The sequence below is a fragment of the Tupaia chinensis genome, unplaced genomic scaffold, assembly GCF_000334495.1.
Source record: "Tupaia chinensis unplaced genomic scaffold, TupChi_1.0 Scaffold144262_1, whole genome shotgun sequence".
NCBI lineage: Eukaryota > Metazoa > Chordata > Mammalia > Scandentia > Tupaiidae > Tupaia > Tupaia belangeri.
The window spans coordinates 2468103-2483812 of NW_006204120.1; the positions used below are offsets into that span (position 1 = coordinate 2468103).

General features: G+C 33.6%; 1 protein-coding gene across 4 annotated transcripts in view; it reads right to left on the reverse strand.

Annotated features, from left to right (window-relative positions):
• Positions 1 to 15710, reverse strand: part of TSC22D1 (TSC22 domain family member 1) — a 152022-nt gene that overhangs the window by 108292 nt on the left and 28020 nt on the right. Inside the window, exons 2-3 of one of the 4 annotated variants that reach the window (XR_337104.3) lie at positions 3020 to 3189; positions 492 to 2145 (exon numbers count right to left, since the gene is read on the reverse strand). The exons of 2 other annotated variants lie outside the window; for them this stretch is intronic. Coding sequence is in view for 1 of the 2 variants with exons in the window: in XM_027767426.1 (XP_027623227.1) it covers positions 2128 to 2145; positions 3020 to 3176 (175 nt within the window). In the remaining variant the exon portion in view is untranslated. Of the gene's footprint in view, positions 1 to 491; positions 2146 to 3019; positions 3190 to 15710 lie in introns of those variants that run through there. One more of the 4 variants, XM_027767426.1, reaches the window with a different exon arrangement.

Here is a 15710-nt window from a genome sequence, read left to right on the forward strand (position 1 = left end):
CTTATGAACGTTGTATGGCATGCAAAACTGACATACAAAACAGCATCTAAAAAATCCCAATTATAGAAACAACATGAAGATAATACTAATCAAGAAAATGTAAAATCAGACTAAACAGATCACCAATTTCATGTACTGACTTGGTGACCTCAGGAAGAATTCTTTTAACAGTTTAAAATTTTTTCTCAAAAATACAGAAGGAATACATATATTTATATATAAAATGTATTACACTTATATATACACACGTGTGAATGTATACACACACACACACACACACATATATATATATATTCAGAAATACACATAAGAAATACACATAAAATACTGTTGCAGTTTTCACTTTCTACTCCTGAAACAAAAATAAGCCATTTATCAGTAAGTGCAATTTTCATGGAGAAAGTATTTATTAGTTTTCAAATGATCACATAATACAAATATTACACAATTAGTCATTCTAGAAAAAATAGCTTATATTAATATGCATAAAATAAACACTGAGAAATATAGAACTTCATATTGTGACACAAATATTAAAAATTCTGAAAGGAAAATGCATTGAAATAAAAGTTCAAATAAACAAGTCAGTTCACATTAATATACAAAAAGTTTCGCTTTTAAATAGCTTTTGATGGTATGAGGTGAATAGAAATGCACTTACATTTCTTTTGCACACTTTAAGGAACAGAGCTAAAATTTAATCAAAGTTTGAGATTAAGAGATTAAATCACTTTTCATCTTCAAAGCTCAAACATTAAAGTTAATAGTCTCTCAGGTCATAAACTGGTTTTTAAGGTAGTTTCAAAAATTCAACTAACTTTATTTCCAAGCAAATTTCACTCTCGGTTCCCTGAGTTCTTTCTAAAATATTGGGTAGGTGTTTATTAATTTCTATGGGTTTGTACATCAACTGTTTTACTAACATTTTTTTAAAAAGTCAAATAAAAAACTGTAATCACTTATGGGAATTCAGAGCTCTCTGGGGAAATTTTAGTGAAAAATGATCTTCTAAGCTTACTTTAAAGTAATATACTTAAATTTACTTATAATTAATGAGGAAAAAGTTTTCACAGATAGCCAAAAAAAAGGCTAAAGACTAGGTTATTTATTTTAACAAATGTGGCTTCTGAAACCTTTAAGATTCCTAAAACGTTTATGTTACCTCCTCATTATTAGCACTGGAATTTCTAGTCTTAAAATTTATACCCAAAAAAAGCAAGCTGTCAGCATCAAATGCCTTATTTTATTTAGCTATTTTTATCTAGCTAGTTAATAGGTACCAAAGAGAAAAACAAAAATATATGATATCTACTTCTATCAATTAATTGATAATCTGGATAACTATTTTGCAACATTTACTCACACCAATAGGCTTATTCAAATATTTAATTGCCTTTGCTCTGTGAACTACCACTTTGTGACTGTATCATTTAAACTTTAGTATGCCTTCAGTGCAAAATACCACCTCAAGTATTTACTTCAGAAGACAAATCAAGCCATTTGGATTTTAAAAGATGTCTCTTCTATTTCTATACCACAATCTTTGTTGATACAACAAATCTAATAAGAATAAGGCTCAAGATCAGCAAAAGATGAACTAAAGGAAGACATTAAAAGTAATTTTGGAATAATGAAGAATTCATCCTTTATTTACTAATCCCTTTCAATGTCAGGCAACAACAACAGAAAATTCCATTAAGTTTTATGGCTTTCCTATTCTACTTTAAAAAAAATATTTGCCTATTTCATTAAGGTGTTTTTCAATCCCATAAACCTTTTAAGTGAAACAGATACAGAAAGCTGTTTTTAAAAGAAAGGAGTCTCTCAAGCTTCCTCAATTTCAGTCTTCTGAATAGAAAGGAATTATTTTCATGGCCATATAAAATTCCAATCTGAAAATATTTTATTATTTGAGCCTTTCCATTTTCAGACCAAAAGTAAACCAAAGTAAATATTAAAGTTTATAAATGACAAGATCAGGTGTCTCGCTCATCCTTGTATCTTCTAGACATATTGCATGGATCCATTCACCACTGCCTTCCAAACTGCAGGTGCTGGCATGTGTGACAGATATCATCCATGAAGGCTCTGCTAGAAGAATTCCTTTTGCTGAAGAAGTATGATGTTTTACCAGTTGAAAGAAATCTGGGCAATTAGAGAACAAATAAACCAGTCTCCCATTATCAAGATACCTAGAGTCACAGAAGGAATCCAAGGAAAAATGAAAACTTGCCAAAGACACCAAGTTCATATTCTACCCATTGTAGACGATAAGAACTTCCTGGAATCAAATCCTACCCTTGGCATCAAAGAAAACTAAGAGAAAACAACCTTAATGCCGTGGGAAAAATCTAGGAAAAGGCTCTTTTCCCATAAATAATACTATTCCTAGGGACTAGCAAACTACTTTTTGAGTATATTAAACATAGCTTTCAGGAATATTATATCCTGAAACTTATATTCATTCATATTTATTTTATTAAAGAATGAAGCCTACATTCGACAGTAAAACCATAATGGTACTATCATTGCATCTTCTAAAAGCTCTAATATGAGGTCCTACTGCTTGAGGTAGGAGAAAGACCAAAAAGTTCTCACTAACAGGGTAGGATAACATCTAGACACCTGACTGTATAAATTAGGAAATTTCAGATGTCTAGCTTGCCTGAAGATGAAATACAGAAATTTTCTAACTACGGGACCATAAGAGTACTTAGAAGCCTGTTAATACCATAAAGGCCAGAATGAGTAAATATTCCCTTTTGTAAATTCCTGTGGCCTACACAGGCATTCTGAAATCATGTGCCCAAATCATCCACTGCTTTAATTATCTGGAGAGAAAATTAAATAAAATTTAGGTCTCTTTCTGAATGGGCACTAGTTAGTATTTTTAGAAAAACAAACAGATTGCAGTCCCACCTGGTTCTTATATGAAGGAGTTTACCAACAGAATTAACTGGGCAATGGAAGGACACTCCAATCTATAAATAAACCCAAGTAAATAATGGAAAGCACCCACTTGTTTATTATCCTTTCCCACTCTCTCCAGAAGCTGGATATTCTGCCTCCAAGGGTTCAGTGGAGAAAATGGACCCCTGACGTCAAAAGCTCTCCGTGGTCTTGGCTGTATCTGTGGTTCTAGGATCACTCCTTGCACCTCTGGTAGGAGAGAAGCACTGAAATAGAGAGCTGAATATAGATTTAAGAAAAAATTCTTATTAAGAAATTACATTCTCTGGTCATTTGAGTTTGTAATGGCTTATCCTCAGGATAAAAGGAGCTACCTTTGGGGATACTTTCTTTATGCCTTCTTAATGTGAATTCTACAAGTCTGTCACCACAAATTATTAATTCCTCAGTAACTATTAAGACAGGACCTGTATTGGTCTAAGCCATAACATACTCTGAGGAAAAAAAAAAAAAAAAACACTCAACTTTGAGTGGAAAACCAAATTAAAAAATGATAAATTATGACTAGAAATAAGATCACAGTTGTCTTAAGGGGACATGGGAAAGGCACTCAACCTCAGCTATATCAAAGGAGGAGTCCCAATTAATTCTTCTGTCGAAGAGAAGCAGATGGATTGAAAAGTAGAAACAGAATAATCAAGTGTATTTACAGGACTACTACTAAATTTTGGGAATGTCTTAAAAGCTGAATTTGTTGTTTGATTTCAAATCTTCAGTAATTTAAAGATTTAATCACAATACAGGCCCATAATAGCAATACAAAGCTTAACTCTGTGTTTTATCAAAGCTATGATTATGGTCACTGAAAAAGCTTTATTCAAGTATCATCTTTAAAACTGGTGGGAAGGGGGAGCAAAACAATAAACATAGGTAACACAGATTAAAAATATTTGTTAAATGCATGATCATTTTGTTTTAGGTCAAGAAGGACCAGAAATATTAATTAATGACTACAATGTAGAAATTAAAGCAGTAAGAAATACCCAAATAATAGATGATGTAAAGATACTGAAAAAGTTTTATCATAGGAATAAGGTAAATAAGAGAAGGAAGTTCAAAGTACATAGCACCTGATCAAGGAAAAGCTGAAAGGAGAATACGATAGGCAGATACATATTTAAAGTCTTAGGGACTGCAGGATATATTTTAACTGTGTTGCCTTTGGAAAACAGATCAGTCATCTCTTGTGGTATAGAGTGAAACATCCCTATTAAATTTCAGATCTTATTCTAAATATAAAGGTGCTGCATATCCCTGCTCCCTGTAATAGAGTCAGTCACAGTCTCCCGTTTCTGGGACACATTTTATTTTGGAATAAATGAAGAAAAAAATGCTATCAAGTCATTTCTCTCTCACACCAACTAGTTATCACAAGAGTTCCTTACCTGTTTAGTAGAACGAGGACTCTGCTCTCTTGTTCTCTATCAACCAACCAACCAAGGTTATAGTCTCAGCACTAAGAAGGTAGTAACCAACCAAAGTTAGTGTTATAATGCCTTCACTTCCTTCTGGCTCTGCCAGCCAGTTTGGAAATATACCAAAAGCTGAAAAGAAATGGTTATTTCATTACCTAACAACATTAAGACTAAATTTTTTTTTTTTTGAAGATGAAAAGAACAAGCTAATCATTCTGCTTAGGAACACGGCCAACTTTCTACAAATGAGAAATGAAAACAGTTTGGCCTAAGAAAAGAAAACCTATGAGTTTAGCCATCAAATCTGCAATTTCAAAAAACTAAAAGAAAAGAAAAAAGAAATCTGAAAGTTCAAGGAGGTGAAACTGCCATCTAGCAAGAAGTATCAAATAAATTATGAAAGTACTTTATGAGTCTGACAGCTATTTTCTTCATTTCAAGTTCCCAATAAATTTTAAGTCCTAGTCTTTTAGTTTTGAAGAGATTACATTTTTAGATCAGTAGGTTAAGAAAGTATTTTAAGTAAAATGACATTGAGGTAATATATGAGAGATGATGATAAGAAAGGAGCACGAATTAGAGAAAAAAATCTGAATAATAAATATCAAGAAATGCAATCTAGTTAGCTATTTTCACGAGTCAAAAAAAAACCAGACTAACCAACTTTTCCACAGCTGAAGCTTTTAAGAAATGCCTCTTTAAATAGATAAAAAAAAAAAGGCTTAAAATTAGTAAATCAGACCTATCTTACATACATTTTTATTGTACCTACATGGTAAAAACAGGTGCTACAAAAGTGTTTCAAAAATTATTTATTAGAGGCCGGCAGGTGGCCTGGTGGTTAAGGGCACTGGACTCCCATATGGCTGACTGTAGTTCAAGTCCTGGACCTGGTGGCTTGCTTTCTCACTCTCTCTCTCTCTCTCTTGCTCATTCACTCTGTCCCTCTCTGGTCAAATTAAAATAAATAGATACATAAATAAATAAAGTTAAATAAAATCATTATTTTTAAAAATTATTTAATAATCACCCTCTAGTCTTTTCTTTCAATTTCCTTGACAAATATAAATCATGAAAATTACCTAAGCTTTCTAAATTAATAAAATCAAAGTTAAATTTAACATCTTTGATTAAGATAGTTACAAACTTATTTGGAAATTATAAAATTTCTCGAATTACCCAGTTTTCCTTCAATTGTTGAATACTCATTGATAATAACATTGTTCAGTGAAAATAAAAGGCAAAAAGGAAAAAGTCCATTTTAAAACAAGAAATATACTTGGTAATCTTTTAGGTTTATAGGCCCACTTTACTTTAAAAATGAAAACAATTCCCAAGAAATCACATCTTGCTCAGATTAATAATGAACTAAATTTATGATTTCCCCTTCAGTTAAGTTAAACAAAGGCTAATTATTTGATTTATTTAATATACTCCAAAGAATATATGTTAAAAACAGCAAACTTAGATTTTTTTTTTAAATGTCCTTAGGCTATAGGGGCAAGTTATATTTCAAGGGTTGGCTGAGAAATAATTCACATAAACTTCTCCCACGTCAGATTACTTTCAGAATAGAAATTCTTTATTTTACCTGAAGTACAGAAACTTCTGGATTCAACAGTCACATACTCAGAAACAAACAGATTTCTCTAAGTAGAAATTATTTTTAAATCATGGCAGAGACCTGGTATCTCTCCTGCCTAAAGAGGTAATAATTTATGAAGACTCTGGATTTGATAATGTATCATTTATACAGAAAAACATAAAGGCATTTTTAAAATTAGATCACCATTCAAACAACAGTGTTTGTGAAAATACTGATGGAGATTCAGTAGGACCTTATCTCATTCTATGTTACAGACAATAATATACTATGTGATATCTTAAGAGAGAAAAGAATAAATACCCCACTACAGACCTTAAATTTCAACCACTAGAGAAACAAAGGTAATAAAATCAGCAATGCTGAAATGCCAACCTCAAATGAGAACTACAGGTCTATTAATCTACTTGTACATCAATAAATTGGTTTAACATTTTCTATAAATACTTATATTTTTAAAGATTCTGAAATTACAGTTAGAAACAACCAATCCAAATTTGAAATAACCAAAGTATTTCATATGCAAATACTGAGAAATTTTTCTTGAAATGTACGTATAATCAGACTACGTGCAATATTTGTTCTCAATACTAAATAATTAAAAGCATATATACAGCTTATTAGTTTTAAGCATTTCTAATATAAGGTAAGGCTATATCTAATCAATTTTAGGCAATGAAACAGAAGATAACAATTTCTCTAAAGACTGTAATTCCTATTCACTTACACTGTAACAGACTGATTTGAAGTTGAACAACTGAGTTTAAAAATTTACAGACTATTCATACAACAAAAACTTCCTCCTGAGTTGGAAACACAATGTACATCTTTCTCTTATCTTTTATCACTCATTCTTACTGGTCCTAAGGCACTTCTTTAAAGAAAACAAGTTCCTCACAAAATCCCCTAAGTGTCCAAAGAATTCCAGGTGCCAAGAAGAAAAAGAAAGAAGGTCTCAGCAGAAGCTGTGAGTCTGTATTTCCAGCCCATAGGAGAGTAGAGGCACGCTGCATAGATAATCCAGTAAATGTTTACAAATGAATGAAGTAACTGGTCAAAAAACAAATGGAATTTTGCCAAGTAACTGATATCTAATCTGATACCACCTTTCTAATCTCACAGGAGCCATTGTACATGGCATTAAATTTTATTGAAAGTATTACTTTCAAGGATTTCTTTTGGTACGGGTAATTGGCTTCCAGGATTAATTTTTGAGTATTGTTAAAAAAAAAAAAAAAAAAAATCTTCAACGGTAGTATCCTGAGATACAAATTTTAGCCAAATCATACCTTTTATAAATTTTCTAATGTTCTTTTTCAGATTTAAAAGTAGTAAGAAAACTAAATATCACTAGAATATACAATTCAAAGCTTTCAAAATAAACAATAAACAAATAACCCAATTTTTTTTAGAATTAGCTAAGGTAATAATATTGACTCTGGAGGATAAGACTATTTCTAAACTATAAATGCTATATGTATTTTCAAATGGGGTACACATCTTTTAAAAAAAAAAACAGAAAGAAAAATAGAGAAGAATGCCTGGAACTTAGGAACTGCACTGCCACAGGACGACATACACTTAATCACGGAAAACAATTTCTCCTGAGAAGTGAAAAGTTATAAGGAAAACTGTTTAAAAAAAAAAAAGCATAAGAATATTTTAAGAACACAGTATCTAACCAAATTCTATTATCAATATATTTTCTCTTCATCCTTTTGGAAAGATACCATTCAGAAATATTGACATTCAAGTTACTCTACTAAATTTTAAATACCAAATACTGTTTAAAAGACAGGTAATTTATACCTAACCCAAATGTTTCTTCATGCTCTACTGACTAAGGTTGATAAGATGAAAAAATAAAACAGATTAAAAAAAAAAAATCCACCAAAACTTTTTAAGAACAGTCAATCCACCAAAGAATAAAAGATAAAAAGCAATCATAAAAATATGTGTGTCTAGGGACCAGCAGTTAGCATAATAGCTATGTCGCTGGACTCCCACATAGTCGACCACGGTTCAAGTCCCAGACCTGGTGGCTTAAACTCATGCCGGGCGTGTGTGCGTGCGTGCCCAGCATCCTGAGAGGAAAATGGGGGAGAAGGGATTGTGGTGTGGCCATACCCCCACGGGGGGTGATTTCTCGCTTTCTATCTCTCTCTCTGTCACTATCTGTCTGGTGAGTGCATGTGCCCTATAGCAAAAACCTCTCCAAAAAAAGAAAAAAAAAATATATATATATATATGTGTGTGTGTCTAAAGTATACTGACTAGAGAAAGGGTGAAATGACAACCTTCAGGGGTCTAGACAACAAAATACAAAAATGCTTAAATTTGCCATGGACGCTTCTGAATGAAAAAGGCTTGTATGTTTCACAAAAAAGAAACTTCGTTAAAGTAGTTTTAAGAAAATCTCTAAACTACTCCAATAAATATACTTGTTTTCAAATTTAATCTATCCATAACTTCTACCTCGCTAGCATCTTCTACACCAGTTCACTTTTCTAGTGTGAAATATTTAGCTTTGTTCTTATACTGGCCAGCATATTTTAAAGTACATATAATGGGGGTCGGCAGGAGGCTTCGAGGGTAAGATGCTGGATTCCATTCCATATGGTCAACTATGTGGCTCCAGTCCTGGACTCAGTGGTGCCTTAAAATCTCAAGAGGGGAATGGAGAAGGGAGGGCAGCATGGCCATCACCCCTGGGAGAGGGGAGGTATGTGATTTCTTACTTTACCTCTCTATCTCTGATGAGTACACATACCCTATAGCACAACAAACAAACAAAAATAAATAAAAGTACATACAAGGTATGGGGGGAAAAAGGATCATCTGTGTACTGTAGTTTTTATTCTAGGATTGTGGGTTTTCATGAGTACACTGAAGAAAAAAAGAATATGAAAAGCTATAGCAAGAAATACATTTATGTTTTATGAATTAAGCTGCCTTTATACAATTTCTTTGAAATCTTTATCCATTTTTGACAAGAAAAATGATATAGCCATCAACAACAAAACAAAAAAAAGACGCTCAAGTAAATTTAAAAGGTTCTGATCAAGCATGAATGGGCAATACGTGCTAAAATTAATGGGTGGACGTATGATGGGAAATGAGATATATACATAGTCCCAAAATAGCTCCCCCAAGATACTTGTTTATTAGAAAAGAAAAAAAAAAATTTAACTCTACAGTTCAGAAACTTGACACATACCTCCTTAACCAAATGATCAACATGACATCACTAGTAAGGGAACAAATAAATATCACATATCTTCTGATACACATCCTGATTAAAAACACACCATCACTTGCAGTATCCTTGCCAAAAATGCGTAATCTCAATCTGATCATGAGAAAACATCAAACACAAATTGAGGGCTCAACCGACTAGCTAGTACTCTTCAAAAAGTGCTAATGTTACAAAAGGCGAAGAGAGAATGAAGAACTGAGCTCTATAGAATGAAGACGACGGAGACATGACAACGTAAGTACAATATGAGATCCTAGAGTGGATATGGAACCAAAACAAGATGACTTAGTAGAAAACGTCATTTCAAAAATGGTTTATAGATTACTGAGTATTAATTTCTAATTTCTACATTTTTACTATGGCTATATAAGATACAAGCTTCAGTGGAAGTTGGGTGGCAGTGGCAGGTACATGGGAACTATATAATTTTTGCAAAATTTTTAGTAAGTCTAAAATTATTTCAAAATAAAAAGTTAAAAATAAAAAATAGAACAAAATTTTATAAATAAAGCTCCATACTTGATATACCTGTGGAATATCCACTGAGAAGTTAGAAAACATAAGTCTACGTATTTTCATTCAAGTAAAAGCTTAGTCCAATCTTTCTTTTAAAACTATAGGACCAACAGATGGAGTAATGGTTACATCACTGGACATCCGTGTAGTCCACCGTGGTTCAAATCCTGGACCCAGTGGCTTAAACCTTACTCCAGGCACATGTGCATGTGTGCCCAATACCTCAAGCAGAGGATAGAGGAGAAGGGACTGTGGAATGGTCATGCCCTCTGTGGGTGAGTTCTTGTTTTCTGTCTCTCTTTGAGTGCATGCACCCTATAGCAAAAAAATCTCTCTAAGGTTAAAAAAAAAAAAAAAACACTAACCCTTGACCAGCTGAGGTGGAACGCCCTGGTAGACACCACCGGCTGTTGCTGCTTGGCAATCTGAGGCCATATCTTGAGGCTCAGGATCAATTCCTAGCCAACCCTAAAAGGGCAGGCACAGTGCTGCATGCCTGTAGTGCCAGCTAGTAAGAGGTTGAGGCAGGAGAACCTCAACATAGCAAGAACTTGTCTGAAAAAAAAAGTCATCATCATCATCATCCTAATGGAAAGGACAGGGTTATATGTCATGCCCTATATTAATACCATAAACTAATCAGATGGCAATAATAGGGTTTTTTTTCCTTAATAAATAGTTCTCTGTATAGAGAACTTCTTGATTCAGAAGCTCTCTCCTACAAAAAAAAAAAAAAAAAAAAAAAAAACTGAAAATGAAGAAGGGATTATAGTATGTCTAAGAGATATTTTCTTGCTCTTTCTCTCTCTCCCAATAAGCACACGTGTCCTCTAGCACATCAGAAGAATAAAAAAGAGAGAGAGAGAGCCGATGGTCTTCCCAATTAATATTATCAGGTATAAATTTTTATGCCTTCATTATTAGAAATGAAAGACCATCTACTCATTTTTCTTTAAAAAGGTCTGTAGAAAATAGTTCAGTGCCATAAATACTCTTACATTTTTTACAAGAGCCACATATTCCTCTTACATTTTTGTACTTAAAATGCAAGCGATAAGCTCCCCTATAATTTACCTTTACTTATGAAGATGGTTACAAGTAAATATTCGTAATTTTTTTTTTAGTTGCCAGAGGGAATTTTTCATTGCACTTTCCAGAGAGAGATTCTTATGGAGAACACTCCTCAATGAGACATGGTCAAGCCACAATCCCTCCTCCTACATAATACCAGCATTTGAGAGACACATGCATATGTGCCTGGCATGTTTTTCAAGCCAGCAAGACTGGTGTTCATTCAAACTGCAGTTATGTAGAATCTGGCTCCCTTAACCACTGGGCTACAGGACTGGCCCCATTTTTTTTTTTTTCAAATATTTGAGAGTTTAGTGTATGGTTGGTAATATATTAATGTATTTTTTATATAAACTGCCTCATTGTATCCACACAGTAATGGTATTATATATGCAAAATTATTATCTTCCCCATAAGGAAACTTAATGGCAAAAAGTGGTAAAACTCACCTAAGATCATATACTCATTAAGCTGAAGAGCAAGGAATTCAAAACTAGCTGGACTCCAGAATCTTGAGTTGTAACTAATCTATACTTTCCCAAATCATATTACTTTAAAAAATAAGTACTTCTTTTTAGATAAAAATACTAGAATAAATATATTTTGTTCTAAATAAAATTCTAAAACTCTTTCCTTTAAATTTCACTTAAACATACATCAACTAACATCTATTTGCTTTGGCATTTGACAAGGCAATAAAACCTGAAAATAAAGTACAGCAAAATTTAACTATCAGCAACTTAAACAGTCCAGGAACAGATGATTTTATTGAACCTGTATCTAAAAGTATGTTGAAATGATAATCAAATATCTATCATATACCTTTTAAATAACTGTAAAAAACAAGACACAGAAAGGCTTTTTTCCTAATTAGAATTTCTAGTCTACAAGTTAAATTTCTGACTTGCCTAAACAAATATACAGAAAAGTCTTTCAAATGTATGAAAATTTCCTAAACAGTTTAATGAGCTTTATTATTTTAATATAATGTAGATGTAACTACATTAAGTCATCATTTCTGTTATAAGCATAATTTTAAAAAAAATTCTAGGACCTAGTGGTTAAAGGAACCAAATCCCACGTGGTATAACCACAAGGTTTGAGTCTCAGCCCCAGCAGCTTGTTAAAACATACCAGATACAGCTTGAAAAAACACAGCGGATGCATACACATGTGCTCAAAATCCCAACAAGGTAGAGAAACAGAAGAAGGGATTGTGGCATGACTATATCCCACTAAAGGGTACTTTCTTCCTCTCCCTGTCTCTCTCTCTGGCAAAAACATGCGCCATCTGGCAATAATAATAAAAACAATAAGTCAGTAACAAAGGATTCAGAGTATAACTCTGCTACCCAAAGAATATCTTTAGTTTGTTACATTACAATATTCTGTACAAATGCAGTTGACCAAAATTTTAATATATTTTTTACTTTTTCCCCCCAAGATTCTTTGCCATAGGGCACATGAGCTTGACTCAGAGACTGAGAGAAGGAAAGTGAGAAATCAGCCTCCAGAGAAGATGGCTACACTGGAATCTCTTCTCCAATCTCCTCTTGGGATTGTTGGGCATGCACACACAGCTGGGGTGATTATCAAATCTCTGGGTCTGGGACTTGAACCACAGCTTGCCACATAGGAGTTTAGTGGCCCAACCACTAAACCACCTGATGGTCCCTAAAAAGTAGTCAGTTTACTACTAGAAATCTGTTTGAGTTCTTCTATATATAAAGATAAGATCAAAGTCATTCCTTTGTTGGCATGGTGGTTAAGGTCGCTCAACTCCCACATGGCCAACTGTGGTTCGAGTCCCAGACCAGGTGGCTTGCTTTCTCACTCTCTCTCTCTCTCCCCATCTTGATCAAATTAAAATAAATAAAAGTTAAATAAAAATCTTTAAAAAAGAAAAACAGCTATTTGAAAACTAGAAAGTCCTTCTCTTCCTTTTCTCAATTTGGGTCTAATAAAAATCATTGAGATGAGACATCTATCAGTGCAGTAAACATTTCAAATAAGAGGGTACTTCACAATTCTTTATCAATAAAGTAAGGGGTAAGGATTTTTTTTTGGTTTTTTTTTAGACATATCCATGTAGAAATAAATCCCTTAATATACTTATTGTATTATGACTTGCCTAGCAATTAATTGAGCCCAAAGTGACAAAGACAGTCCTAATTCCAGTAGCTGCCATCAATCTCAAGGAGGGGGCATCCTGAATCTTTGGGCATGTCAGTAAACTATCAGAAATTAAGAAAACCTATTTGTCAACTAATCATCAGTTAGTTGGTTTTTACAGTACTAAGACTGCAAATCAGAAAAATTTTAAATGTCTAACCTGATATCCTAAAAAAATAAATAAATAAAATAAAGTAAATTCTAGTATCTTACTATTATCTACTTACTACTATTCACAGATTTCATAGATGTGTCTCTAAAGGAATCTCAAAAAGTTCATGGAAAACAGAATTAAAATATGAGTTTATTATGGTCCAATAAAATTTTTGAAATCCATCATAGTTTTTTTCATAATATACATTTACATAAATTTCTTGAAGATTCCACATACATTCCAAACATTTTAGGAATAACATGTAGATAAAATAAACCAAAATATCAAAAAAAATGGAAATATGGTTTTATATAAGACATACATAAAATTTGGTTAATGCTTTATTGACTATCCTTAAAACTCTGTAAAAGCCACAGGAGGTCTTGGTTTGAATCCTTGAAAGTGACAATATTACTAAAACTAAAGTTTTTATTTAGCAAGTCAAAGATCTTCACATGGACTACCTCCATTAAGAAATAGGAACCAGCAGTTAACATAATGGCTATGTCTCTGGACTCCCATTGTAGCCGACTGCAGTTCGAGTCCCAAACCTGGTGGCTTAAACTCAGGTCAGACGCGTGTGTGTGCATGCCCAAGATCCCGAGAGGAGAAAGGAGGAGAAAGAATTGCAGCAGGGTGGCCATCCCCGCCCCCGGGGGGTGATTTCTCGCTTTCTGTCTCTCTGTCTCTCTGTCTTTTTGGCAAGCACGCGCCCTATAGCAAAGACCTCTCCAAAAAAGAAAAAAAGAAATGATCCTGGGCCAGGACCAGCAGGTGACATAGTGGTTAAGGGCACTCCTACATGGTCAACCGCTATTTGAATCCCAGACCTGGTAGCTTGATTTTTCACTCTCTCTCTCTCTCTCTCTGTCCCTCTCTGGTCAAATTAAAATAAATAAAGTTAAATAAAATAATTTTTAAAAAGAATATTAAAAACATGAAATGATGCTGGGCTAGCAGATGAATCCCACAGGGCCAACTGTGAAGTTCAAGTCCTGAACCCAGTGGCTTGAAAAAACACACCAGCATGTGTTTGAGGGCCCAAAATTTCTAGAGAAGAGATTTTGGTATGGCCATCCCTTGGCAGGTGGGAGGTGGTGATTTCTTACTTTCCCTCTCTCTCAGCTGTCTCCCGCCAGCAAGTACATGCACCCTATAGCAAAAAAAAAAAAAAAAAAAAAGGCTAAAATATCTACTTCCACACATTGCAATAAGACCACTGCAATAAGACATTTCTTTAAATATTATTCAGCAGTAATATCACATTACATACAGTACACCTAAATAGAAAAAAAATGTCTCTTTCCATTTTCCTTAGAGGCTTAGTCTAGTATTTTTATTGATTGCCTTTCTGAGCCAGCTCTTTAGCCTAGTGTTAAGACAACCAGATCCCAGATGGCCAACAGCACAGTTCAAGTCCTGGACAGCTTAAGAAACACGCTACATGCACACACACATCCAAAATCCTGCAAGGCGAGAGAGATGAAGCAGGAACTTCGGTGTACTGTTTTCCATAAGGGGTGCTTTCTCCTCTTCCTCTTTCTCCAATGAGTACATATAATTTTTAGTAAAGAATAAAACTTTCTGTAGTTTTATGGTAGCCCACTTTAAAAGCATTCCCAAGAGCAAAATATTCCATCACTATTTACCAGTATTTCTTCAGAAACATCTTTAATAACCATCTTTTCAGTTCTTTAATCTTTTAGACCCAGAAAAACGTTCTTTCTTCAGAATTCAACATCACTTTCTGTACTTCTTTTATATTCTGGTTCTCAAATAAGTAAATATAGGTAATGAATACATAATAGAAAAGAAAGAACAACTGGCTCCTTTACTTGGTCCACATCATCAAGTTATTTTCCAACATAAGAGACAGGAACATAAAGTTAGCAAAAACGTTCTATACTGATGGCAATTGGAAAACAGAACAAACTGACTGGTTGTCCAATCTTTAATTGTTTATAAAGTTAGCTGGTTCTTTCTAAACTATGTACAGACTTCTCACAAGAATGTACTACCACATGTTGGGTTACTGGAAGTCATGATGCATTTTTGCACAGAAAAATACATCATGACTTCTTCCAGTGACCCAATATAAAAGTTTATCCCTAAGATCTGCGAGCCATTTACAGAGATAAGCCAATACACTGGTGCTGTATTTCTCAAAGTATGTCTGTAAACATGACAATTATGTTTTTCTTTCTAACATGAACTCCATACTTACAGAAAATAGGGTGATAAACAGAAAGGTAACTTACAGTAGAATATTAAATGTGGAGATTGGCTTCAATAGAAACCTGTCATCATTTGTCTATATTGCCCTAGACATTTCTTATAAACAAAATGAAGCAAATTAACATTTCCCAATGTATGTTTCAAGGAATGTTGTTTCTACAGGTTAGTAATAGGTGTTAGACGATGAAGTTATATTCAATAAAACTGTCCTTTCTGCACAATTCCTCAGTCTTTCCATTTGTTTTTCTTCAGGTTTTTCCCATAAGGTGTGTGTGCTCACCAGAGAGAGAGACAGAGACAGTGAGAGGGTGATGGACC